The sequence below is a fragment of the Rhamphochromis sp. 'chilingali' genome, assembly GCF_963969265.1.
Source record: "Rhamphochromis sp. 'chilingali' genome assembly, chromosome: 21".
Lineage (NCBI taxonomy): Eukaryota > Metazoa > Chordata > Actinopteri > Cichliformes > Cichlidae > Rhamphochromis > Rhamphochromis sp. 'chilingali'.
In genome coordinates, this window is record NC_137949.1 from 26,117,627 (window position 1) to 26,142,171 (window position 24,545).

The window sequence follows — 24,545 nt, forward strand, 5'->3', positions numbered from 1 at the left end:
CTATGAAATCTGACCTGCATCTTTTATACTGTATGTACCGGTGTTCCAGCACAGCGAAACACAGCGACACCAGCTCCGTTCATGTATCTAGGTTGCCGACTGTTCTTTCAGCCCATTGGTTGAACCGGGACAATGTGTAGCTCCTCAAATGAAGTTTACTTACACTTCCTCACAAAAGAATAGCTTCCAACTTGCTTTATTGTCATAGGAACCTCGTGGTCCCTGGGGGTAACATGAGGCTGGATCCTGAAGTGTTCTTGGCACAGGTTTGGGACAAGTCTAACCAAGCTGTTAAATTATTGCTTGTACAAATGTTTCCCTTGTTTCCAGCTGTTTGAATGGATCTTACAGTCCAACAATAGAAGGCTGGTACACACACACCCAATACCCTTTGAACAGGCACATTGTCAATTTTTAACTACATACATGAAATGTGTTTGACCAGAGATGAATGCGTATCTGATAAAACTGAAACGACAAACTTTGCCAATACTCACACGAGTACACACGAGTAGGGCCATTTGTTCTGTAAAGGAGAGGAAGTGACAGTTTCAAATGACCTACCAGTTAAGACATAAATCTTAACTGGAGGAATAGAAATGTGTCCACTATATGCTGGCTATGTGGACAAAGTGTCCCGAGACGCCCACTGGAGACTGATTTTGAGAAGCGGTGGTCATGGGGAGAGCTGGCAGCTTTGGAGAGGATTCTTGCTTTTTGATCAGCAGCTCCAGCACGCCTAAGGGACGGGCGGAGGGACCTGAAAAACCAGTTGCCTGACATTATTACTTTCAGCGAGAAGCAACGTGGAGCCTCCTCCTCCTCCACACTCTCCTCCCCTTCTTCACATAAACACTGTGATTCACAGAGAAACCACACACACACACACTCTCTCTCTCTCACACACACTCACAGATATCCGTGATTGTTTCTGAACTCTCACGCTCTCTCAGTACATCTGACCTGTATGCTTGTACCTGTGCCGCCACCACTTTAGCTGCATTTGGGATTTATTCTCCCCTCCTGGAGTTGCTCACCCGGCTCTTCGACTCCCTGGTGTCTCCCTCCCCAGGCCTGCTGCGATTCTGGACTATGCCCCCCTCAGTCAGCTGAGGGAGGGGGCTCTTGCACTGCTCAGGCTCCCATCCGGAGAAGGCTTGGGCTGAAATCAAAGAGAAGGTGATCGGGTAGGTCACACTAACCGCTGCGGTTTTCTTGGCAGATAATTTTTTTTGTTTTGATGTAAACTCAAAGAGTAAGAACTCCCTTTCCTGTTGACTGTTTCCTGTTCTGGAGCGGGGGTTCTCTCAGACATAACGAGAACATAGGTGATTCTCAGGTGAGGGGACAAAAAAACAGCTCACATACCAAAGATCTCTCATGTATAGAAATCTGCTTTTAGTGCTAAAGAAGTGGACAAGTTTGAATTGGAATTTAAAAAAAGAGTCATTTTGACCTCTCATTAGTATCAGGCTGCATATCACCTATTGATAAGTGACTGTTTGATGGAGCAGCTGCCCTTATCTTCCCATCAGCTGGCACTATAATTGCAGGCAAATGTGATCGCACGTTGTGTAGTCCTGCTGTACCGATTCACATGATGACGGTTTATTGATTTAAGATTTGTCATCTTCACACATTAAGCTTCTTCTAAGTGTTTAATGCCTGTGTAAATCTACCCAGCTAAAACAGATATTCAAGTTTTAATCACGTTGAAACAATGTTTCCTGTTATTCAAGTTATTCAATGTGATGTGGTTTGATTTTATTTTGCCTTCTGTGATTTTCTTTGTTTAATTAGAAGATTGTGATCCTATGATTGAAGTATAAAAGAGGTTAAAATGAAATTAAAATGACGTATTCACAAATGAACTCTGTGGCTCAGTAGGCTAACTTCAATTGTATGGACTTTCTTGTGTTGTCACATTTAACTTTGATGAGCATTGTCTTATAATGTGCTTTGTTAATACAGCATTAGCAAGTCACACCGCACTTACCAGCAAAGCAACACTGTGACAGAAAATGAACTTATATAGAAATCTATTAGAGACCAATTAGAAACGATGGGATTTTCATCATGGCAATGATGGATTAATTCTATGTCGTGTATCCAGTTAGAAGGAAAAGTGTGTTATACAACGCTAAACTCTATTCTGAGCAGCAGCATCTTAGTCATTTAGGAAAATTATTCATCCTATTATTAGATCGTAATATTTCTGAGGAATCTTGAATGAGTAATCAGCACTTCATCTCAGACAGTTTGTGTAGGTTTGTCTCCTGATAATAATTCTGACTGACAGATTTTAATTAGAAAATGTGTTCCTAATTAGTGTAAATACTCCCAGAGAATGTGTGAATGATGCTTTAACACTCCTTCAAGTGATTGGCTATTTTTTGCAGCTTTCACATTTGTAAACAAGCAAAAACAAAAAAAAAAGAGACACTGAGTTCAGCATTCAGTCTGTGCAACTTACAATCCATATTTGGGTATTTCATTATGGAACGCCAGGACTGCCATAATGAATTAATTAAATACACCATTAAATAATTAATTAAATGTGGCAATAATTAATGAAATGTGTCAATAATTAATTAAAATGTGAAATACATAAATAATTAATTAAATGTGTCAATAATTAATTAATTAAATGTGTCAATAATTAATTAAAATGTGAAATACATAAATAATTAATTAAATGTGTCAATAATTAATTAATTACATGTGTCATAACTATTTATTTAATTAATTAATTCCAATTTTAATTAATTATTGCCACATTTAATTAATTATTTAATGGTGTATTTAATTAATTCATTATGGCAGTCCTGGCGTTCCATATTTTCATTGGGCTTAAATGCTTTTTTTTTTAAGTTCACACTTGAGAAATGGCTTGTTAATCCCCTCACACACTTCATTTGTCATGCTTTTCATGGCTGTGTAGAATACTCTTCACGCTAAGGAGCTGTTGTGCAAACTTATCGTAGACTCATTGCTGAAGGATTTATTGCCTCCATCTGAAACCAGTTTAGTGTGATTCTCACTACAAATACCAAATTATCTGAGCTTGTTTGGAATTTGGCTTTCAAATTTATCCACACATGGATCTACATTTTTATCGTCTTTGGGGTCTGTCCAATGACTTAACAAGTGTCCTGCAGTTATCTCCGGCATTCACACCTTTACTTTCATGGTACGATCACTTCAGCTTTACATGAATAACAGCAACTGTTCTCTGTTGCAAATTTCTGTGCTCACTGACTGGGCTCAATAAAAGTCACAGTAAAATCCCTATTTGGTGTGACATCTGAATAACCAAAGATATGAGAGGTTTACATCAGAGATGATCCAGGCGAGCTCTCTGCTGTGACTTTAGGCCACATGTCCGCTTTTCTAAGGAAACAATCGGGGCCATCTATGTCTTGTTAGCTTGCTTCAAAGTGACTGCTCAAATATTGGCTCCGACAGCCGTTTGAAGATTGTACTTTGAATGTACTTGTGAACATGGGTCGTGCGGGAGACTGCGTTGTTTTTAACGTCTGGGTGAGCATCTGCAGAGGTGGAACGAGTCAACAGCTTTGTCTGTTCATTCCCTCATAAAAAAATAATATTAAAAAAAAGGAAACTAAATTGTTCCCGTTCTGCAACGAGTCCACTTTCTGGACAGACCAATAACCGGCTTGTTTACTCAGGGTGGAAGAAAGGATATTGAATTTGCAGTGTTAGTGAATAGCTGCAGTTTGTGGAACAGCAAACAAACTCTTATTACAGAACGGAGAAGATTGACCGACGAGGACACGGATGCTGACGTCAGAATCAGTGGTCTGTTGAGATTTAGTTTCAGATTCCTTTACTTTTAAGAAACCAGAGTAAAAAAAGATGAGAGGGTCTCTTGCTACTTATGTCCTATGTCTTTTAAAAGATTATCCTGCTTGTGTATATTAACTGTAATATAGTTTCCCTGTGGGGGGAAAAACAGATTTTCCACGCTCTGGGGTTTGCAATAAACATAAAACGAGTTAACGTGGATAAGTGAATTAAGTATTTAGAGCTCAGCCAATATAGTATATAGATTGGCAATATCACAGCTACTACTGACAAATATGTTGTTCATTGTGTCCCAATGCAGGAACATGATGAAGGAAAACATACTTGGGCTGCTTTAGAAACAGTGTTATCACATATTTTACATCATAGCTGAGCAGGCAGAAATGTATTACTGAAAAGTCAATAAACAATGGCTGTGTAACACTTCCAGCTCTTCAAGAATCACAGACGCTCAGAAGGGTTGGCTTTTCACAGTTTACTGCAGAAGACATAAAACACATTCAACAGGTGTCTTCTGGTGGTACCGGCAATTGTAGCTCCCTCACAGTGCAAGCGCGCGCTGTGAGGAGCGGAAGCCTTAGCAGCTTCTAAACATTAGGGTGAGATCCGGTTTCTGGGTTTTCAAAATAAAATACAATTTTAAAAAAAATGATAAAATTCACACTTAAAATGATAATTAAGAACAGGTAAGTGCATGTTTTTCATATGTATTATTAACTCTGTTACACTCACCCCCACTGAATTTTATCAAATTTGAGCCCCAGGTACCCACACTAGTATGCACCAACCAACCAGAGGTCAAAAATCACAAACACCAACTAAACGTATCCCTAAGGATGAAGTGGGGTGGGAGCAGCGCCAAACTCCCAACCCAGCAACTGGCAGCAGGGTGCCCGAAATACACCCTACTAATAACCCCTTACAAGGTGTGTACCATGGCTCAACAGAAAGAGAAAAAAAAATGTAGAGTACATAACAGCAAGTACAAATCCCATCATTCAGGTAGGCATATAAACAGAACATTTAGTTAGAGAAGGACGGGATCAAGGACTTACAAACTGACTTCACGTCAAACCTGTCACGAACCACGACTTGATTTGACATTGTCTGGATCAGTCTATTCACAGGTTTGACAAGTCGCCCAAGTCTGGTTCTGATCTGGGAACCATTCCCGGTTTGGCTATAGTCAACCATTGGGGACTGAGCAGCAATGGCAGGAGCAACTACATCCACCACTACGTCAGGTGTAGTAGAGCATACTTGTACACCCTCCCCACAGCTCGTAGCAATATTGACCTCCTGGGACGCCATGCTAGAACCGGTTTGGTCAAAGTTCACTTCAACAGACAAGGCCGATGCGGCTGGCAAGACTGAATCCACGCTTGAAACATCAGTAACATCTCCCTGAGACCGGCTGGACTCCGTCAACTGCGACACCCATGCAACTGTCCTCTCTCCAGGGTCCAGAGGTTCAGAGATAACCTCCAGGTCAGCTGTCCCACCCATGGCATTGGGTGAGCGGTTACCATGAGCACCAACACAGCTCACAGCAGGGGCATTCAAATCCCCCTCCCCAGACGCAGCCCCATCATCATCTTCAGGCGCCGTGTTTACATCCCACGTAGAGGAGACGTGATCCGAGGTTCCAGCATCATCCTCCAGGGGCAGGAAATTCGCCACCAACAGCAGATTCCAGTGGACCACTCTCTCTCGTCCGGAAACAGAATCACGGATCTTGAAAGTGTGAGTATCATGGTTCACATCGATCACGGTGTAGACCGTTGACTCCCACCGATCAGCAACCTTCTTCTTTCCCCTCTCTTTCTTGTTAGCAACCAGGACTCTGTCACCAACCTCAATCCTGGAACCCTTCACTCTCCTGTTATAGAGTTGCGAGTGACGACGCTTCTCCTGCGTAGCTCGGGTGCGTGCAATGACCATTGCTTCCTTCACATCTTCCCTGAGGGAAACCACATACCTGTCATAACAGGTAACAGCAGGATCGCTCAGGACAGAGCGGAACAGAATGTCAACAGGCAACCGGGGCGTGCGACCAAACATTAGGTAAAAGGGTGCGAATCCAGTTGTCTCATGTGCGGTGCAGTTGTACATGAACGTCAGAGTCTGTAGCCGACGTGGCCAGTCCACTTTCGAGTCTGGTGGTAGGGCACGAATCATTCCACCCAGAGTCCGGTTGAAGCGCTCCACACTGCCGTTCCCCATCGGGTGGTAAGGTGTCGTGTGTGTCTTCTTCACACCAGAGACCCTGAGGAGCTCACTTATCAATTGGCTCTCAAAATTAGCACCCTGGTCGCTGTGTATCCTTTCCGGAAACCCGAACACACAGAAGTACCTGTCCCAGAGAAGCCTTGCAACCTGTTTGGCTGACTGGTCCTTGCATGGGAAGGCCTGCGCCCAGCCAGTGAAGTGGTCTGTGATGACCAAGACGTCGACGGACTTGTTGTGTGAGGCCTCAGCCGACCAAAAGTCGATGCAGACCAACTCCAACGGTCTGGACGAGGACACGCTGACCAAAGGAGCACGTCCCTCCGGTTCGATAGTTTTACTGACTACACAGCGCTGGCATCCCCGTACATGGTCTCTCACATCACGCCCAAGGTTCAACCAGAAAAATCTCTTTCTAGCCAGGTCTAAACTCCTGAACTGGCCCTGGTGACCGGCATCATCATGGATTCCTCGGAGGACCTCAGCCTTCAACGAGTCAGGAACCACGAACTGCAGTCGTCTGTTACCTGATATCTGGTCTCTGGAAACTCTGTACAACACGCCGTTGTTGAGGACCAGCTTCTCCCAGTGGCTCAGGTATCTTTTAACAAGGATTAGGTCCCCTACCCGCTCTCTCCTCGAGGGTCTCCTGTGTCTCTCAACGTAGAAGACGACGCGGGAAAGCACTGCATCCTGCAGCTGTGCGTCCCTAAGTTCTCTCTCTGAATGGGCAGGTAAGGCCTCCAGACCGGGGGACACCATCTGTGGCAGGTGATGTAAAGCCTCTATTGCTCTCCCTCTTGGGCCGACATCCCACTCGACATGTGACTGCAAAACAGCTGTGACAGCATCTTCAGCCAGAACCAAGGGATGCAGACTCTGCGTGCCTTGGGACATGATGGAAGCTCCACCACCGGATCCACCATTCACCTTGCAGTCGGTGGACCACCGAAACGCCCCCTGGATTGATGCATGTGAAACATCTTTTGCCTCATTAAGGAAGTCTGCATATCTCTCAGCCAGCAGTCTGTCACTTACATTATCCTTCACAAAAGGCAATCGGCTCAGGGCATCTGCCACAATGTTCTGACGGCCTGGGACATATTTAATGTCAAAGTCATAGCTTGCAAGTTTAGCCCCCCAGCGTTGCTCACAACAGTCCAGCTTTGGCTTGGTTAAAATGTGGGTCAAGGGGTTGTTATCAGTCCAGACGGTGAACTTGTGACCTTTGAGCCAATGACTGAACTTGTCGCAGACCGACCACTTTAACGCCAGAAACTCCAACCTGTGTGCTGGATAGTTTCTTTGAGACTGAGACAGGGATTTGCTGGCAAAAGCAATCGGTCTGGGCTTGGTTCCACCGTCCTGGATTTGAGCCAACACTGCTCCAATGCCATCCAGTGATGCGTCTGTCGAAAGCAAGAAGGGGCGAGAGAAGTCTGGGTGAGCCAAAACGACTGTATTTAACATCAAGCTCTTGAGCTTCTCAAAAGCCTCCTCTTCTCTGGATGTCCAATCCGAAGCACTCAACTTCCTGCATGGCCGCCTCACCTTAGTTGTTCCCTTGCCCTTCTTCACAGCACCTCTCAGGAGCTCAAACAGAGGTCTGGCAACAGCAGAGTACATGGGGACAAAGTGTTGGTAGTAATTAATCATCCCCAAAAATGATCTGACCTTTCGTTGGGAAGGAGTCACTCCATCAGTGTCCATGAGGTCCACGCTCCTCATGTTTGCGATAACTTCGACTTTGGATGGGTCTGTTGATACCCCATTTTGATCGATGATGTGACCGAGGAACTTCACGGATTTCCTCAGGAAGAAGCACTTTCTGGGGGCCAGCTTCAAGTTATGCCCGCGCAGCCTCTCAAACACCATTTCCAGGTGCTGCAAGGCAGTGTCCTCGTCTGGAGCAAACACCAGGAGATCGTCCAGGTAACACAACAGGCTCAAATAATTCTGGTCACCAAAGATGCTGGTCATCATGCGCATGAAGCTTGCAGGGCTGTTGCACAGACCCTGCGGCAGCCGATTATACTCATATAGACCCATGGGCGTGGTGAAGGCAGAATATTTCCTATCATCTTCATGCAGCGTCATGTTGTAGAAGCCAGATGTCAAGTCCATGGTACTGAACAGGCTGTTTCCCCCCAAAGCAGCCAGACAATCTGCTTGATGTGGAAGAGGATGGGCATCCTTCAGGGTTCTCTTGTTGAGCCACCGGAAATCGTTGCAAATGCGTAGATCGCCATTCTTCTTCCACACGAGCACCAATGGTGATGCATACTCACTGGTCGATTTCCTGATGATATCCCTCTCCTCCATCTCAGTCAACACTTGTCTCAGCTTCTGGTACTGGCTTGGGGGCACACGCCTGTAGGGAAGTCTGAAAGGTCTGTTATCTGAGAGGCGGATGCGATGCACAAAGTTTTTGGCTTCCCCACAGTCGAGATGATGGCGGGAAAAGACATCCTCGTACTGCAAAACCAGGTCAGCCATCCTCTCTTTACACTGTCCCGATGTCTCACAGGACTCTATGTCAACATCACCAAGCCCAACAAGTTTGAGTTTCTCCGTCATGGAGGTGGGCGTGACTTGTGGCGACATGGCCGACTGATGGCTGCTAGCCAGAGTTGTCTCCTGGAGCGCTGAAGCATCAAAGTCCTCGAGCGCCACACAGGAGTACACATCTGCTAGTTTGGCGTTACGTCGCAGATGTACAGGCTGCTCAGACATATTGATCAGTTTCAATGGGACCCATCTATCACCCCACAAGGGAGTAACCGATCTAGCAACCAAAATCCCTCTGGGTGCTGAGCGGGATGACGAGGGCTCTGTCATCACTGTACTGCCAGGGGAGACATTGATGTTCTTTGGTAGTTTTCCCCATACCAGATATTCGCGACCCGGTTCAAGGGACACAGCTGAGTTACACCTAACCGTGCCCACTTTGTCCGGGACGTCCGAATCTTTCCATGGGGTCAAACCAGAAAGCATAGACAGAAAGTTTTCAGTCTCAAGGTTGGTCTTAGAGCAATTACTGAAGACCGTGTTCCAGTAGGGCTCACAACGTTTAGACTGGTGTAATATGTGCTTAATGACGTTCGTCCCCAGTATCAGGTCATCAAGCTGCCCTTGAACCACCAGGATGGGAACTATCATTCTGCAGCCATACACCTCCATCTCCACATTGAGGGCATACTTAGGCTTCACACGTAGTCCTCCACACCCAACAAGGGTCACATCCACTTTGATAACATCTTGATCAGATATCAGTCCAGACTCACGCAGAGTCACCTCGGCTGCTTCATTCATGCTGCAGGCCATGGATCCACTGTCCAGCATACCACCCATTTTCAAAAGCCCACCGAAAGTGACGGGAGTGTAGAAAAGACTGTCACTATTGCCGACTTTGTGAACGTTTTGGAAGATAACTTCAGAATCTTTGCATTTTTGTCTTGCCTCCTCATACACTGACTCCGCATCACAGGTATCAGCAGTTTGGGAGTTTCCTGTAAGACCTGCACTGCCTCCCACCGAATACAGGTCGGTTAGTTTCCCTCCGGCTGGACCTGGGTAGACGTACTAGCCGGGCAAGACAACCGAACATGGCCAGGAGCAAAGCATGAAAAGCACAGTTTGTCAGATAGGCAGTGTGATACTGTGGTATGTCTTGGATCACTGCAGACTTTGCAGGCATCCTCCCTCCTCCGTCTATTTCGCGAGAACTGATTAAACGCCCCTCTCCTTGGTGTCTGAGTGTTGTGGTGCTGCATTCTCTCCATCATGGCCTGAAACATATCCACCATCTGACCCATGAGCCTTTCCTCTGACTGTTGAAGATTTTGACTCACCGCAGTCGAAGGGGAGAAACTCAGACTTCCAACGAGGGGATCTCGTGTTGCAGTGGTGGAGGGGAACGAGTCCACTAACCCCTGAAAACCTGAGGATGGGGGCGAGAAGCTTCGGGAGCGTCCCTCCGGCACAGCAGCTGCAGGTGAGGCGTTCGGGTGTACGGTGGTGATCGTAGAATTATAGCCCTTCAACTGTGCAGCGCCGCTGGCTCTACCATTAGCACTCACCTCCCTTTGATAATCATCAATCCTTTGTTGTACGTCTCGAGCAGTCCACTCATGGACAGGCTTGCACTTGAAGACATAAGACAACTCGGGGTCAGGACAATGTTTCACAAACATACATGCTACTTCATGAGTTAAAGGGGTCGCTGTCTGCCCCTGTCTGCGTAGCCCCTCTATGGCTAGTTCAGCAGCCTTGTTCAGTCTTATCCAATAATCTACCGGGTTTTCACCCCTGGTAGGGAGCGTTGCATAAAAGTCAGCAAGAGGGAGGCACGATGAAGAATCACTGAAGTAATGGCGAAGGACACCAAAGACCAGATCAGGTTTCTGTTTGACATCAAGACCTGGGTCACTACGAAGAGCCACTCTGACCACATCTCTGGCCTTCCCCATTAAGTGGCTAATAATTTCGTCAGCCTGGCCATGAATGGGGACCTCTTGCTTCCACAGGTAGGTTGTTGCCATGTCAATCCAGTCCTGAACAGAACATCTGTCTGTGCCATCACCCCTAAAAATTTGAAGCTCCCTATTGGGCTTAACATGGACAGTTACATGTGGTACATCTCGAGCGGTACTGTTACATTGCTCAGTTTGAGTCTTAGAGTCACCAATCAGGTTCACAACGCCAGCTGACAACAGTTTAGTAACAATGGATTCACCAATCTGGGCTCCTATTTGCTCAACCATGTCAGTAAAACTGTGTACAGTATCACTGTCTCTAATTGGAGTGGAAACCTGGGGCATATCACCCACACCCCTACCGATGGGAATAAAACTCGGGCTTTGGCCTAGCCCAGTGTCACTGCTCACAGGACCAAACTGTGTGACATTACTGGCGTCAACTGCATGAACTAGTCCGGCACCTCTACCCTTAGGTAGTACTGGAGTGACAAATTTATCCATCGTCAAATCACACACTTAAGATAATAACTGCATGTGCACTCCGTTAGGGAGAGAAAAACAAACAAACCCAGAGATAAAAATAAGAAAAATAACAGTATAACAGTAGCAAAACGAGGGAAAGAAAAAAAAAATTATAATAATAATGTCCAAATAATTTGAGTGTATAACCACACGTTGTATATCAAAACACAGACACTTTCACCCTTGTCTTATTTCAGTCACACCCCTCACCTTTTTGTTTGTTTTTTTTTTTTTGGGGGGGGGGGGGGGGGGGGGGGTTTCGCTTGTTTGGGTTTTTCTTTTGTCTAAACTCACTTGGTTACAACAACCCACATTCAACTTGTGAACAGCAGGGGAGCAGAACAGCAGCCACGGCGATGAGCATCAAGCTGATCTGAAGATCCGAATGGTCACGGCACCAGTGTAACACTTCCAGCTCTTCAAGAATCACAGACGCTCAGAAGGGTTGGCTTTTCACAGTTTACTGCAGAAGACATAAAACACATTCAACAGGTGTCTTCTGGTGGTACCGGCAATTGTAGCTCCCTCACAGTGCAAGCGCGCGCTGTGAGGAGCGGAAGCCTTAGCAGCTTCTAAACGTTAGGGTGAGATCCGGTTTCTGGGTTTTCAAAATAAAATACAATTTAAAAAAAAATGATAAAATTCACACTTAAAATGATAATTAAGAACAGGTAAGTGCATGTTTTTCATATGTATTATTAACTCTGTTACAGCTGCATCATTTTTACTTTTCAGTATTACATCATAAAAATGAAATGCTGAAAACTGACACTTATAAAAACATATAAAGTATATTGACAATGGTGCAACAGATCATAAACTTTATGCATTCGGTTGGATCTTGGGTTTAAATCTGTGAAGTTGAAGTGTTTTTTTTCCTCCATCCTGCAGAATCCTGGCCAAGCCACCGGCCTTTACTGCCACTCGTGTTTGAATTAGCTTGACTGATTTCCCCTTTGTTATCTTGACAATAAAGGATGTATGTTTATGGCTTATGGCATTTCCAATATGTGGCTAACTTGATCAGCTGATTACACTGTTTGGTTTGTACACCAGGAATGTGGTAGCCAGTGACCAAGCTATGAAAGGACCGGTGTTGCTTTAAAATGTTTACTGTAAATAAAAAACGATCCGGGTTCAAGCCAAAAATCCATCTGCTGGCACCTGTTATATGTTATTTAACTAACCCTGAAGAGAGCATATTCTCTAAGATTTACAATCAAAATCAAGCCAGAAAAGAGATATTATACACATAAAAATACACTTGGACAATTAAATGAGGTCATTATCTTTTATCACAAGCGTTCAATCATGGTAAATGGCTTAGGATAACATATCTTTTGCAATTTGTTCTACTCAGGGAAACGGCGCCATGATTCATTTGCCATCAAACTCGAGTTTTGTCTTCTGGGCAGTTCAGCCGAAGTAAAGGAGTGGGTATAGGATGACGATGTCTGCACGTGAATTAGTCAAGGTGTGTTAACATTAGGTGTTTTTCCTTGGCTGAGGGCTCTCCCAACCTCTGCCACATAGCACCCATCCTAAATCTAAACTGCAGCTCCTGTGATGTATTACTTACGTCTGTCAACACACCTATTCCGTGAGAGGCGTCACACCCACTGGCTACTGAATCACAAGCATGTGCAGTTATGTAAAGAGATGCCTCTGTACCATGAAAACGCCAAGTAAAGAGGGTGGTTAAGGAGTGAAACGTTTAGTTTAAAATTACAGTACAGCTATTGGGGAGCTGTCCCAGGGTGTAACCTATGACAGCTGCTTTGGGCTCCAGTCTCAAAACAGCCTTTGACTGGATAAGGAGTTACGAAAATGGACAGATTATGTTTCAACTGTACAAAAGATGACATTAAATCTCCATCCTGGGACAATAAATGTGATCTATCTTTGCTTAATCCGATCACCTCTTTTTGATAAAAGCTGGTACACATCCTGCTGCTCTGGTGAAGCCATTTTTTTCGACAGCACATTTTTGATTGCCTCTGCAGACAAGGCAGCTTTGTAGCACAACAAATACCCGTAGCTCTACATTTGAACCTTAAAGAAAGAGCTTGTTCTTTCTCTCATGGTAACTTATTCTATAATCACCAAAGACTCAGCTATGATAAAGGCACTTTTAACAAATTTATTTAATTAGTACACCTAGCTTCTTCCCATTTAAGCCAGTTAACCATATTAATTTTTTTTTTTTTCCAGTAAATGAATCCAGACCTGTTATTCCGTCACGTTCTGTTAATTTGCTGTAAACAACTAATGGCAAAGAACTAATGAAGACATAATAAAGGATTAGAAGCTAAAAATACAGCACAAGTACTTTAAAGAAAAGAACTGTAATTGTGTTATTTGCCACCATCTGGAAAATGTACACTATTCTTTTTACACAGTGGGCCAATAAATGAACAAATACAGTAATAATACTTCAAAGGAAGATATAGTTTAAAACTAACCATTGAAAATACAGTACTGTAAAGAAAAATACTATAGCTATCAATAAGGTACTTTTTAAACACACACATTCATTTGAACTTTTTGCCTATAGGAACAAAAATGACTCAACTGGTTACATAACCACGTCATCCCCATAGTGTATTCCCTACTGTTTCCAAAGCAATGGTGTAACTGACCTTACACATCAGACGATTAGTTAGCCACTTATCAGAAGCTGTCAACACAGCAAACAGCTGACATGATGTATGCCATTATTAATCTCTTTGCCTAATAGTATGTCAACACCTGGAGAGTCATTTATGCAATATTTGCCCGGTGGATAAGACGTAAAGTACACACACACGTATCGAGTACAAGTTTCGTTACTCTATTCTCAGAGTGTGACTACAGTTCTGATTTTACTGCAGTGAAAACAATAAAATCACAGTTTAAGCCCTGACCAATTTTTGGTATTTGTGACTTTAAGTGTCTGTGCATTCGTGTCCTTGAGGTTTCGCATACACTATATGGTCTGTAAAAAGACCTTGTGCAATGCTTCCAGGATGTGCACAGTGGCTTGTAGGTGAAATGTAAACTCGAGCATGATGTTTAAGACTGAGCACAAAAGACTGCACTTATCCATACACTTCATTGGGGAAACAATAATCTAAAATCTCATAATCTCTGTAAAGTAGGTAAAAGAATGAATCAGAAATGACATGTCCAGTGTATACGCAGTGCTGGGGTGATATTTTCCATACTTTACTGTGACTATAATTGATATGATATGTGTCAGGATGTCTGCGTGGGATGATCTTCTGTGTGCCAAGATTTTCAGCTTTTTATAGCTGATGCAAATTTTTATCCGCTTGTGCCACCTGCTCTGATTGTGCCGCTGTGCTGGCAAACACGCTCCTGTTAAAGAAATCGAAATAGTTCTGTGATTTCAGCCTGGTAATTTTAAGATTAGTTAATGAGTGGTGGAAGTGATTAGGTCAAAAAATGTCAACTCATTATAAGATACAAAACCACACACACACACACACACACACACACACACACACACACACACACACACACACACACACACACACACACACACACACACACAACAACAACAACAATCTTTATTTATAGAGCACATTTAAAAGCCTTGGGCATACCAAAGTGCTTTACATAAAACAATAAATGCTATCGTAATGTCGGCACATTAAATCTTCCACTTAATCACCGCCTCATTGAGTCACGCTTGGATGACTCACTGAGCTCACTGTGTATCCTTTGGTTTACGTTGCACTGCGTGAAAAGAGGATGAGGAAGTCCAGTGATGACGCCAGCGTGCTACAAGTGGAAACAAAGGTAGAAGTGATATTTAGAGGATGTCTTTATGGAAATCTATATGGAAATCCATTTTATGGAAGTTAAAAAGTTTGTTCGTGTCAAGTTTGCTTTGGTTGCGAGATGGTATCGCTGTCCTTATCAGTGTCAGGGGAGAGATCAGTGACAGGGACAGCCCTGACCTACAGCTGTGATCTGATTGTTTCCTGGAGTTTCTGGGATCCTCCCACTTGACAGAGGATCTCTTCGTGACATGCTTGCAAAAAAGTAGATTAGATTGCGATCACAGTGTTCTGAGTACAATAACGAAATCACACAGGAGCCCTGATTGTCGACTTGCAGTAAAATAATATCTGAGGGTGACTCTAGGAGTCATGGCTGAGAGATCGCTAATCTATACCTTTTCATTTCTAGAACCTCGTTTGTAGGAATAAACGAATTAAATTTTAGCATCAGGAACTTCATTTTGATAAAACAGTTTGCACATAGTGGGGGTTTGACCATTACATAAGCATTTATTTTGGTAATTACCAATACTGTTACTTTAGCCAATATTTGGCATTGTGTGGTGAGCTAATAAGTTTGTTAAGCACTGTAACTTGAAGACTTTAGTAAGCACTATTATACTTATATGTTGTAAAAGAGAATGTGTTTTTTCAGTTAAAAATTTATTCATGTTTATTTTGAATCTGACTACGGGAACTTTGAGTTTTGAAAACGTTAGGAATGGGGCAGGATTACCACCACGTTTAACAGCTGAAACTAGAAAAGCAAATGCTGTGCTTGGAACGTAAAATGTTTCCCCATTCTTGCTTTGTCTAAAATGTTACCTGCTTATAAGTACAGAGCCTCCATTGTGGTAATTTTGATTTATTATATGCCAAGTGTTTATGTAAGCTGACAGGTCTAGATTGCAGACAGTTCATCTTAGCGCCGCGCTCTTTTACCACAATGCCATGCTGCTTTATGTATGCGGAAAATGTGAAAAATGGATTTGTCCTGCTGAAATAAGAAAAGAAGTGTCATCTATCTGATTGGCAGGTTATGTTGCTCTTAAAAGTAGATCTCATTTAGCATTACTGGTGTCTTCACAGATGTTGACTAATGTCACCTTATCACCATGAAAGCATCCGGCTTCTGTAACAGTCCTTGTTCTCTTTAGTGCCAAGGATGTGATTCCTCACACCACAACATAGTTTTCCACCTCACTTCAGTCCATTTTAAGTGAGGTCTAAGTCATTAAAGATAACCCTAACCCAACATTTTGGAGAAGGGAAAGACTGATTTTTATGGAAATACTGAAAATGGATTTTGATGTGTGTCAGTTGGGAAGATTATTTTCTTTGTTCCCTGATTGATGAGAGAAGGGAATGATGAAAAAATAGTTGAATATACTAAAAAAGCTAACGGGAAAAATTGAAAAATTGAAGGGAAAGGTCAAAGTCAGGGAATGGGATAATTAATCATTATCCCCTAATTAATATAACTGAGGATAGGAAAGGAAAAGGGAGCGAAGGAGGACAAAATTTAGTAAAAGGGAATTAATAGGAAGTAAGGGAAGATTTGATTTTTGGAAATGGAGGAAAAGACACAAGAAGAGGAGGGGAAGGTTAGGCTTCAGGAAATGAAGGAAATGAAGAAGGGGTAATGCTGAGGTTAGTCCAGTGGAAGGAGGAAGAAGAGATGAAAAGGTGGGATTTAGGGTTTAAGAAAAAAGAAAACAACATAAAAGGGAACTTTTTTAAAAAGGAGTGGAAAGAGGATAAAGGGAAAGGGGGGAGGGAAGGTTGATATGAATGAACAGGATCATTTATAGAATATAGTTAGGAGGAAAGGAAGGAGAGGGCGCAGAGGTTTGGGATTTTGGTTGAAGTCATCTCTAATGATGACTTAGGCCTCAGAGGATTAGTGCAGTGTCACCTGAGATACCACAATCCTGGCCATTCTCTGCTGGTTTTTGTCCTTGTTTCTCTGGATGTTCTGAATCTTGTAATTATATTATCTACTGAAGATGATGATTTGCACTTTTGCGTTGGTAAACATTCCTAAAATGTGAAATGGCGGACCGCTGCCCACATTTGCTCCCCTTGTGCTTAAAAACGTCAAAATGTTACAAAATGTGATAACGTAAGGAGGTGTTTATGCAAAGGAGGTGCAGGGTATATGAAATAAATAAATGTTAAGTACCCCAAAATGAGAACTGTAGGGCAGGAATACAGGAACGCAGTACTGGGTCATATTTGTGCTCTGTTTTTTCAGCTTTGTTCTGACTGCCTGATGAATATACATCCCTGAAACAACAAAGGCTCTGGCAGACATGACAAAGCCTGGCATTACCAGCCAGTCAATCAGAAGCATGAGAACCCAACAATCACATCCTGTCAGTCAGTTTAATATCATTTGTTTGTGTGAGAAATCTCGTCAGAGACGAGTTATGTGGCTGGCAACATATTTTCTGCTTTGACTGCTTCTGTAGATTTTAAAAACGGAAAAAAAGGTGTGTATTTTGCTCTCTTATCTTCCCCTTACCCCCAGATCTGGTTCTGCCAGAGGTTTCATCCAGTTATAAGGGAGTTTTTCTTTCCCAGTTTCGCCAGGTGCTTACTCATAGCCTTCAATAGGGGACGGCTGTTGTGAATATATATAAATAAAACTGAACAGAAAAGCTTTATGATTGCTAGAATCTTCTGGTACCACAAATCTTGCTATTCACTCGTACTTTTTATTGTACTGTTCTGGTGAGGTTTGCCATTCTTGTGGATGCCATAAAACATTCAGTCATTACCAACTTTCCCTCCACTGAGCGATCCATCTGCTATTTTTATTCCCCATCTGTTCTTCTACATTCCTCTTATTTTCTAGATGTGTTATAAATCTATTGCAGAAACGGTTTAAACCTTATAATATTTCTCTCGAATGAATGTAGTGCTGTTTCAGTCTGTGGCTGACGTGATACTTTTTGTTCTTGGCAGGTTATTCCTGAAGATGCAAGCTTCAACCGTCTCACCAGTGACCAACACTACCGTAACTTCGAACACAACCGCTATCACCAAGTCCAAAGAACAAATACTCATTCAAAGTAAGAACATCATCTGTGTGTGAGCTCCAAACTGCAGCGTCGTCTTGAACCAGACATCAGTGAAACACATCCTTGTCAGCAAGGTTTTGTTTTTTTGTAGACACCATGATAGTGCTTTGAGTTAGATAAGAAATAATCAGAAGAGCCAGTCCTCAGAAATAAAAACCCACTGCGTCATAAAGTCTAATCTGCACATTTCTTATGGGCTTGGCAGACAAGTATTTGGTAGAAAATATTTACCGTCGTCTGTTTACCTTTTAGTGATATGGTTGCTAGGTCACAAGTCATTATTTCTGGAGGACACACAAAATAAGTTGGACCATCACAAGAAGGCGGAATGTGTATAAGACGGCGTAGCTCATAAACCAACTGTCAGAGAGTTCATTGCTCATCTTTCCTTTCTTCTGTGTCTCTCAGGTTCTGGCGCTATGATTGCTGTCATTGTCATTGGCATTATTATTATTCTTGCCATTTTACTCATCATCCTGAAGACGTACAACAGGTGAGACGACATTCCTCGGACACAAGGCGATTCCTGCATACCGAATGTTTCAAGCTGTAAAGCAATGTTGCTATTTCTGTTCACTTCGTGGAAGACTAGAGAGCTGCTTCAGCTTTTCATCTTGCTTTTTTTTTATCACGTTCCGTTTGAGAGATACCATAATACCATCTTCTGTATCAGATTCTTATTTATTCTCTGCCTGTGGTTCCCTGACATTTTGACGAGGGACTTTTTCCCTATAAAGTTGCACAACCTGACGTACAGGTCACATCTATCTATATATCTGATTTGCAACCGGTAGCTAGAACCACACAGGGGCATTCCCTTCTTAGATTGTTTAACTTCAATAAAGACGCATGAGAGGGACTTATGACCCTTTGACAATCTAATATATGTAATGTAAATGAGATTTTTATTTTATTCATATAGCTACTACAGTAAAAAGACAAAAGCCAAGTAAAAAACTGCTATTATTATGGAATTATTACAGGAATCACAAATTTAAAAGAAAAATCTATAAATTTGTCTTCCCAATGTCTTTGTTTGTTTTTTGTTCAGGCGGACACGTGAATCCAGACTCCTGGGAACCAGTAGAAGTTCAAAACCTCGTCCGAAGATGTCCCAATCTACAGTTCAAAGCAACTTTCCGCTGACGCCCGTGGGAATCAGCTCTGTGTCAGGGAGCATCACCAACTCAAACCCAGCCTCAGAGAGCAGCTTCCGGCTGCCCAGAGCAGAGCTCACCAGTGCGGAGGGGAATCAAGTTGAGCAGTTCAGCACCAACAGCGGGTCCACCGTGGTCACCATACATGAAAATCCATCAATAGAAAACACATAGCACCAAGACTGCGGTTTAGTCTCAAAACAGGCACTGACTGATGTGTTGTTACATATTGTGCTGACTGAATGCTGTGGAAACTCAATCTGTGACCTTGTCACTGTTAAATCTCCAACAACTGGGCCACTGGTAGAGACTACAAGGATATCATGAGGTCTTTTGGGTGTACAATTCAAAGATGATCAAAGCAGCACTGGAAAGAGACACAAGGGAAATGAAGGATCTGAATACGGAAATTTCCTTTTGAAGAACTTTGGCTAAACTCAGTGTTCAGAGAATAGTCATTGCTGTTTGTGCTCTTTGCTGATGTTGCATTACTGCTAATGAAGTAATGAAGTAATGTGTAGTGTGGACAGCTATGGGCTTATGGCTGGATAATGCTGGTCCGGCGATGCAAATTTATGTTTTCAAGAGGTTTTTGAGTAAACGTAGAATTCATCTAATTGAAGGCATGGAAAATGATAACTCTTTTTGTAGTTGTGTAATGGACACCCTTTATGACTGAGAAAATGTGTTAATGTTCCAGATTTATTTTGAGCTCTATTAACTTTACATCATTCTGTACTTGTGAGCAGTCACACATTCACAAAAATCTCAAAAATATCATTACGTCCTTTTCTTTCTTTCTTTCTTTCTCTTTCTTTCTTTCTTTCTTTCTTTGTTACCACGCAGAATGAAGAGACCTATGTGAAACCGCTTGTCAGCCTTGCTTCCTGATGTGAATCATTTTTAATTTGACATTAAAGTATTTTGCACTTTATTCTCTTTGGTCCATGTATTTGTATTGTTTGTAGATGTTCACTAAATGAAATGAAGTGAAAATAAAAACTAATATTTGTAGTAGTGGATTGTCTGTTTATTACAATGAAGTAATTAGCACAGAGAATAATAATAGTAGTAGTAGTACAAATAATATTTGGAAGCGGAAGAGTGAGTCCCTGCGCCCTCTGCTGGTAGTCTCTGGAAAAGTAATGACTGGAAAGCCTCAAAGCTGCGTTCAAGAGGGCAAGAACTGTTCGCAAACTCCAACGACCAGAAGCTGCAAATGAGAGAAACAGTCCTCACCAATTTATTTTTGCACATTTCTTGGACAAGTTTAAGGATTTGCACTTTAAATTCTTGCACTATGAATTTATTCGTTTGAATAATGTTCGCTAACAACTGAAAACAATCTTGAACGCGACTTATAGCGACTGTTGACAACCAGGACGATGGTGACCGTAGGTGAGTTGGCCATAATCTATTGTTTCCCTTAAAAATCATATTAGTTGTCAACAATTTGAAGATTTCGTCTGTATTTTCATTTAAATGTATATTTGCAAGTTTCCACCTCCTCACCAGAATTAACAACGCAAAGCTAAGCCAGGAGTAGTTAGCATCTTACTACCTATGCTAAGGAAGTAAGCTCGTTTTAATGTGTTGCAGTCGAGCTGCTGAGTCTCCTGTTGGTGTCAGTGCTGTGGGGCTGCACCAACCCTTTCCTAAAGAGAGGCACCGAGGGGATAGAAAATGTGACAAAAACCAGCAAAGTGGCACAGCTGCTGGCGGAGCTCAGGTTTCTCTTTCTTAACATCAAGGTAGGTTTTGAGACAGCAGATTCGCGCATTTTAAGGTAGACTGTATGTTACTGTAACTGGCTCAGTTGCTCCCTCTCCCTTGTGTTGCTCTACAGTACCTGGTCCCATTTCTGTTAAACCAGAGTGGTTCAGTGGTCTACTATTACACACTTTCAACCACAGGTGAGACCTAGCACAAGTGTAGCCTGAAACACTAATGAGAACTTACCAATAGAGGTGTGCGGATCGGGCCAAATATTGAGTGTATCGATACCAGCGGTGGTATTGTATCCGATCGATATTTTTGTTTCTGTGTTAAATAAAGTGTTTTGGGGTTTTGGGTTTTTTTGGAAATATATCTCAAACATGCGCTATGAAGAATGGCTGAACCTTTTTGTGTTGACTATCTGTCTGTTTATTTATAGCCTACAGCATAATTAAACAACAGAAGTTGATCCAAAGTGCTTTAGAGCCAGGTACATTTACATTCCAGGTCTCCAAAAAAAAAAAAAAAAAAAAAAAAACTGTTTCTGAATGCATGAAAACCTTATAAGTGTTTAAGTTATAAGTGTTATTATTTTGAAAAGTAGTCAAAATCACAGTAAATCACAAAGTTTTAATGGTCATTAAAATGTGTTCAAAATTTCAAATGATGATTCATCCCATGAATCATGACACACTGATATACCTATATAAGCTATATGTATAGGCTAAAAGTATCGGTATTGGTTTAGTATCAGTATTACTGGCCCTATATTTACTTTATATCAGATCATACCAGAATTTCCTGTATCAAATGCCAATAAGCCACCGTAGATTAGTTTTTCACATGGCTTACTGGATAAATGTTAAATGTAATTTCTTTTAAACACTACAAGCAGAAAATCATCATACTTAATGGAACATGTTTGAGAAATTACTTTTATTGCTTTACTTGACACAGACTGTCACTGTATGCCTTCTTTGTAGACTAGAAATTCATTTTTTTTTAAAAACCTTTCTTCTCATCCAGAGTTATCATTTGCTGTTCCTGTAGCCAACTCCCTCACCCTCCTTTGCACTCTGCTAACTGGCAAGTTTCTGGGGGAAGAGATTGGAGGCAAACGTAAGTCACTCATGTGATAACACTACATTTGTTTGCTTTTTTTAAAATAATGAGGCCAGTCACACAACCGGTGGTATTTATCTAGAAAAGGAAAGATTCAGATGCTGATTTTGAAAGTCAGACTTTAAGCTGTTTAGAGTCATGATTAAAAAGAAAATTAACCACTCTCTAATTCAAAGGTTTTACATATCAGGAAGCAATAAAAATCATCTGATGCTTTGCAGTTCTTCAAATTAAGTAAATACAGTGTCGGTTGTACTAAAGAACATAGCATATTACACGCTGTCATTATTTATGTAACGTAAACTAAGCCAAATGAAGAAGGATTATGTGAAACGCTAAATACAACCTTACTTCTTCTACAGGAATTAATAGGGTATTTAGGAGCCAGATTAGTAGATTACAGATGTCATTATTCGGTGGAAAAGCATTTAGGTCAATTACCATACTTCCAGAGAGTGGACATGCCAGGAAATTAATCCCAAGGTCAGATTGTGCAATTCTCAGACAAACTTGAAAAAAAGAAAACCAAGAGCTACATCTCAGACTCTACAAGCCTCCGTTAGCATGTTAAATGTTAAAGTTTATGACAGTTCAGTTAGAAAAAGACTGAACAAGTATGGCTTGTTTCGAAGGGTTACCAGGTCAAAGCCTCAGCTTTCTAAAAAGAACATGGCAGCAGAGCTGTGGTTTGCAAAGCTGCAGCTGAACAAACCGCAAATCTCCTGGAACAATGTCCTTTGGAGTGACGAGACCAAAATAGAAATGTTTGGTGATAATGCACAGAGTCACATTTGGCAAAAATCAAACACGGCGAATCAGCACAGACACCTCATACCAACAGTCAGCACAGTGATGGAGGGGTGATGATTTGGACTTGTTCTGCATCCACAGGACCAGTAACTGCACCTTGCAGTCACTGTGTCAGCATCCGTAAGCCAAGGTGTTCTAGTCAAATGAGAGGCTACATGTGTGTCTGACAGCTAAAGCGTGACTTGATCCTAACCCTTGCAACATCACAGCTACAACAGAATCGCTGCAAAAGAAAAGAATAGAGGTGTTGCAATGACCCAGTCAAAGTCCAGACGTCAACCTGAAATGCTGTGCTTAAACAAATCCCCGCTAACCTCAATGAACTGAAGCAACATTGTAAAGGTGATTGGGCCAGAATGATGTGACAGATTGAGTCATACAGAAAACGATTACTTCAAGTTATTGCTGTTAAAAATTGTTCTGCAAGCTATTGAATAATGAGTTGTACTTAATTTTTTACACACTTCGTCTGTATTTTGGTTTAGTTTTTGTTTAATTAATAATGACACAGTTTAATATGTTGTTGTTCATCTGAAGTTGTGCTAAGACATGCTAACTGAACTGAAAGAGGGTGACATTTCTTTGTACCATGACCGTACCTAATTAATAAATACATTTTTTTTAACTTTAACTATCTTGATATCCTTGCCCACACATCTGTCTGCAGAGGCTGTCGTAGGAATGTTCCTCACCATGGCTGGCATCACTCTGTGTATTATAAGCTCCATTGATGATATTGACAGAGATACTGGGAATCAGAATTTGACCCAACCCGTGTACTGAAGGAGATCAGGATTTAAGCCAATTCCTCTGCGCCTTCAAATAAATCCTTCGCCGTAAATGGAAAGACGGGCAATGAAGCTGGAGCAGGACTGAAGAAGACGATTTAGATTCAGAGAGCAGCTCCTGAGAGCGGCGATGCTGATGGGAGAATTGTGTCTAAACAAACTCAAGCTTCAAAAGGCCTGTCCAGAAAACTCTCACACCATGTTGAGGGGGGGAAGCGGGTTCATGGAGAGTTCACCACAGAGCTTGACTCGATTTATGACGCTCGCATAGAAAAGCGGTGGTTGTTAACTTTTACTTTTAAATGCTCCGCAGCTGACTGGCATCTGCATAGATCCTGCAGAGACCACATATAAATAAGCCCGGGGTAGATGTCAGCTTCTGGTTTAATGGGGACAGTTTGTGGTGGCTGCCTTTAGCCTGCTGTAGAGTAAGAGCAAGGCAGGAGGGGACAATGTTGTTGTATAGCTTGAGGATAAAATTTTCATCTTTCGCCTTTCCTTTTACTGTTTACTCGTAATATACTGCTTTTATTTTCCAAACTACTTTTGAAAGAAAAAGACTTTAACTGTGTAAAGAGTTCAGAAATTGGTCACATGTACAGTAATATATATGTTTATTGTCACATTTAATTGATACAAGACACTGTACAGATGACTGTTAATATTGTGCTCTGTTCCTGTGTTGTTGCTGATATTTAATCAATAAATTCTTGGCAACACTACTGTTCCCCAACACTCATTTAGTAGTCACTCATTTTTCAGTATAGGTTTAAGATTTACCCTAAAAAATGTTTTTTTTTTTCTGTACGCATAGTGAATATATTGCAGCATTGAACATCTACACAGTATCAACATAAGAATCATGCCTGTAAAACTGAATGGACAATGTCATAAACGGGTGTACGATACAATAAACTTCAATCAGTTTTAGTTGAAGCTTGTAGAGCTTCTGATAGTGTATCCACCTGTTGTAGTGTTTGTTCTGCTTGCACTTCTCACGCTTACATTTTCTACAATAAAACAAACATACATT

At 42.0% G+C, this 24,545-nt stretch overlaps 2 protein-coding genes across 2 annotated transcripts; both read left to right on the forward strand.

The window, feature by feature from the left end:
• Nucleotides 1-846: 846 nt before the first annotated feature.
• On the forward strand, nucleotides 847-20,101 carry ncmap (non-compact myelin associated protein). The gene is made up of 4 exons (XM_080871436.1): nucleotides 847-1,187; nucleotides 17,804-17,910; nucleotides 18,328-18,412; nucleotides 18,971-20,101. The coding sequence occupies exons 2-4, from the start codon at nucleotides 17,817-17,819 to the stop codon at nucleotides 19,248-19,250; spliced, it is 459 nt and encodes a 152-aa protein (XP_080727562.1). The 5' UTR covers nucleotides 847-1,187; nucleotides 17,804-17,816; the 3' UTR covers nucleotides 19,251-20,101.
• A 123-nt stretch (nucleotides 20,102-20,224) lies between these two features.
• tmem234 (transmembrane protein 234) lies at nucleotides 20,225-24,529 on the forward strand. The gene is made up of 5 exons (XM_080871439.1): nucleotides 20,225-20,474; nucleotides 20,676-20,827; nucleotides 20,923-20,989; nucleotides 21,819-21,911; nucleotides 23,392-24,529. The coding sequence occupies exons 1-5, from the start codon at nucleotides 20,462-20,464 to the stop codon at nucleotides 23,505-23,507; spliced, it is 441 nt and encodes a 146-aa protein (XP_080727565.1). The 5' UTR covers nucleotides 20,225-20,461; the 3' UTR covers nucleotides 23,508-24,529.
• The last annotated feature ends 16 nt before the right edge of the window (nucleotides 24,530-24,545 follow it).